The following is a 2,912-nucleotide window of genomic DNA, read 5'->3' as shown; positions in this document are numbered from 1 at the left end:
AAAAAAAAAAAAAAAAAAAAAAAATCAAACACAGCTTTAACATCTCAAGTTGAATCTACACGACTGAAAGATAAGGGGAAAAAAAACACCTTAACTAAAATGTGAACTGTTTTGATACTGAAATTATTTTAAAAAACATGAGCTATTTCTAGAGTCACTTTCCAAATTAGAACCAGGCTCTAAATATTAACATCACTAGTTATGGGAACAAAATGGACTTGTACAGAGATAGATTCTATTATCTCCATTTATAATTTAAAATAAAAGCAATTAGCAGCCGACATTAGACATGCTTCAACAGAAATTTTACAAATGACAGTAGGAGGACTAACATACAAGGCAGATCCTACCACTTCAGAATGGGGGTTTCAGATACTATCATTCTCCTTATAATGTGTTAAGCATTATTAACTTCCACATTAATTATCGTTAATAAACCATGAAATGGTTGTGGATCCTTTCTGTATCAGATACATTCAGATGTACATATTTAAATAACAAAATTTTAAAATAACATTAGCCAAAGCTATAAGTGATCGATTTTAATCTGTGAATCTTCAACACTTTATACGTCAAGAGATTCTTTTAAAACAGATCTAGCTCCATTCACTCCTATTTTTTGAGCATTAAAAATACACTGTTTTGTATGCTTTAAATATTTTTTTTTTTTACTTGTATACTGAAAATTAATCCAATACCCTGCTGAAAACATATTACAGGCAGTCCTCAACTTACAGCGTTTCGCACTTAAAACGTTTATAAATTGACACCCTGTTTCAACTTTATGATATCAGTTTCGACTTACAACGCTTGATCCAATGTGACACCACGCCAGTGAACAAGTTTGCTGCATCGCTCATCTCTCTGGAGAACATCTGTCCAAACTTCCTTAGACACTTTAAGAAAATGGACAAGCCTCCAGAAAAACCTGCAGCTAAGACTCCTGAAAAGACTCCAGCCAAGAACCCTTCAAAAAGTCCAACCAAGCAAGAGCCCTTCAAAAAGTCCAGCAAAGTCACCTCAAAGAAGTCTTTCCAAATCAATATGATTGCTGTTTACAATATAAATACATTAATGTAGCTACATTACTCATCTATAATTGATTGAGTAAAAAATTCTGAGGTATTGTTGGTGAAATAGGGTATTGGGCCTTGGTTCAAGAACCAATCCCCCAGTTATAACGCTGTTTCTTATCAGAAAATTGGTTCTGAGTTACAACATTTCAACTTAAGACGCCGTTTTCAGGAACCAATTGTGTCATAAGTCTGAGGACTGCCTGTATAACGACGTTGCACTTAGAGTTAAACTGATGATTCCTTCCAGAACAAAGCATGAAATAGGTGCTCCAGAACTTGACAAAAACAACAAAATTCACACAGATCTTAGGGGTGCACCAATAAAGATTTATTGGCCAATACCAATAGCCAATGATTAACCAACCGTATCAGCCAATGCCAATCCAATAGCCAATATTTAGTAATAGTGCAAGGCACTTTAAAGTACTGACATAAATAAACACTTTTTTTGTTTGTTTTCCACTTATAACACACGTGTGCACCTCCTGACTGCTCCGGCCTTCACCTTATTCCCTTGCACATCCTCCCCTTGGCCACAGCTCCTACCCGCAGCCCCACTCCCTGGGCACCCTATGCTGCCATCCTGGGTGGGTGGGGTGGACCCTTGCGCAGACAGTAGTGCCGGGTGTATTTAGAACCCCACCGCATGCTGTTGCCTCAGTACTGGCAGGCCCTCTGCAGCTGAGCTCCTATGGCCAGCAGGGAGAAGCTGCTTTTGCAAAGGCACCTGGTGCTCAGTGGAGCAGAACATCCCTCACAAGGCACCTTACCCAACCCACACACAGTCCAATGTCTCTGTGGCAGGCCCGGCACTCAGGCCCCTGCTGTGCATGCAGCATTTGCATGGCAGTGGCAGTAGCAGCAGAAACTAGTAAGTGCTTTTGTTGCTGAGCAGTGTCCTGTGACTACTCCCTGCTGCCAGCTCCTTCCATTGCTCACCAGGACCTGCAGTATGCCGCAGGCTTGGGTCAGTGGTGGGGCACAGGGAACTAGACTATGCTTGCCAGGATGCTCCAGGCACACGGCCTTAATTATTGGCTACAAAGACCAAAAGCTGATAACATAATTTCTGCTTTTATCGCTGCCAATCCAATAGCCAGCTGATATACCTGTGCACCTCTAACAGATACTTTTACAGATGACAGAGTTGTGTCTTGTATTGAAGAAAACATGATCCTGAATGAGAGTACAATATACATGTTTGAAACTACAATTACCTTTCTCCCTTCTCACGCTTTAAGTTGCCTTTATAATCAGCCCACGTGCTCTTGTCTGAAAAATCCCCAGATACAAATTCTTGCAAATCAGGTCCATTTTTCAGAAATTCCTTTTTTTCATCTGGCAAAGAACTTGATGCTCTGTCCTGGCTACACACTTGGGTTCCAAGCACCTATGGAGAGTGTAACTGTATTACTTACTTTACTGCTAATGTGCTACAGTATACATTACATAAATGGTTGTATGCTATGACAACTGAAAGGACTTATTTATAGAGAGGCCAGGAAATGAATATTTTTGGAGTAGGTACTTTCTTACATACTAATTTAAGTTCAAATTCAATGGATGACTGTGCACAACTCTCAAAGGGAGCGTTGAGTACACATCCAGTGGTAAAACTTGGCTCTAATTTTCAAGTCCAAGAATATACAAAGCTAGCCAGGCTACATGTACGTCTTATAAGCAGACTGAGGGTATAAATCTTTCTGGACTCAGTCCTTAAAAAGGGGACATAGACCTGGCTCCACCCATCTGTTTCAAGACATGAAAATCAAAACAAGGAAGGATCAGACCCTACAGGGGGATTAAAAAACAAGATGCCTCTGCCAAAGGAAACAT

The 2,912-nt window shown here is 40.0% G+C and overlaps 1 protein-coding gene across 1 annotated transcript in view; it reads right to left on the bottom strand.

Annotated features, from left to right (window-relative positions):
* The window catches only part of LIAS (lipoic acid synthetase), a 20,425-nt gene extending 17,513 nt beyond the window's left edge, over nt 1-2,912 (bottom strand). Inside the window, exons 1-2 of the mRNA XM_019525851.1 lie at nt 2,895-2,912; nt 2,294-2,466 (exon numbers count right to left, since the gene is read on the bottom strand). Coding sequence (XP_019381396.1) covers nt 2,294-2,466; nt 2,895-2,912 — 191 coding nt within the window. The remainder of the gene's footprint in view (nt 1-2,293; nt 2,467-2,894) is intronic.

Source organism: Gavialis gangeticus, unplaced genomic scaffold, assembly GCF_001723915.1.
Source record: "Gavialis gangeticus isolate Ggan-Ray unplaced genomic scaffold, GavGan_comp1, whole genome shotgun sequence".
NCBI lineage: Eukaryota > Metazoa > Chordata > Crocodylia > Gavialidae > Gavialis > Gavialis gangeticus.
The sequence above is the reverse complement of the archived record's forward strand: the minus strand, read 5'-3'. Positions and strand labels throughout refer to the sequence as shown.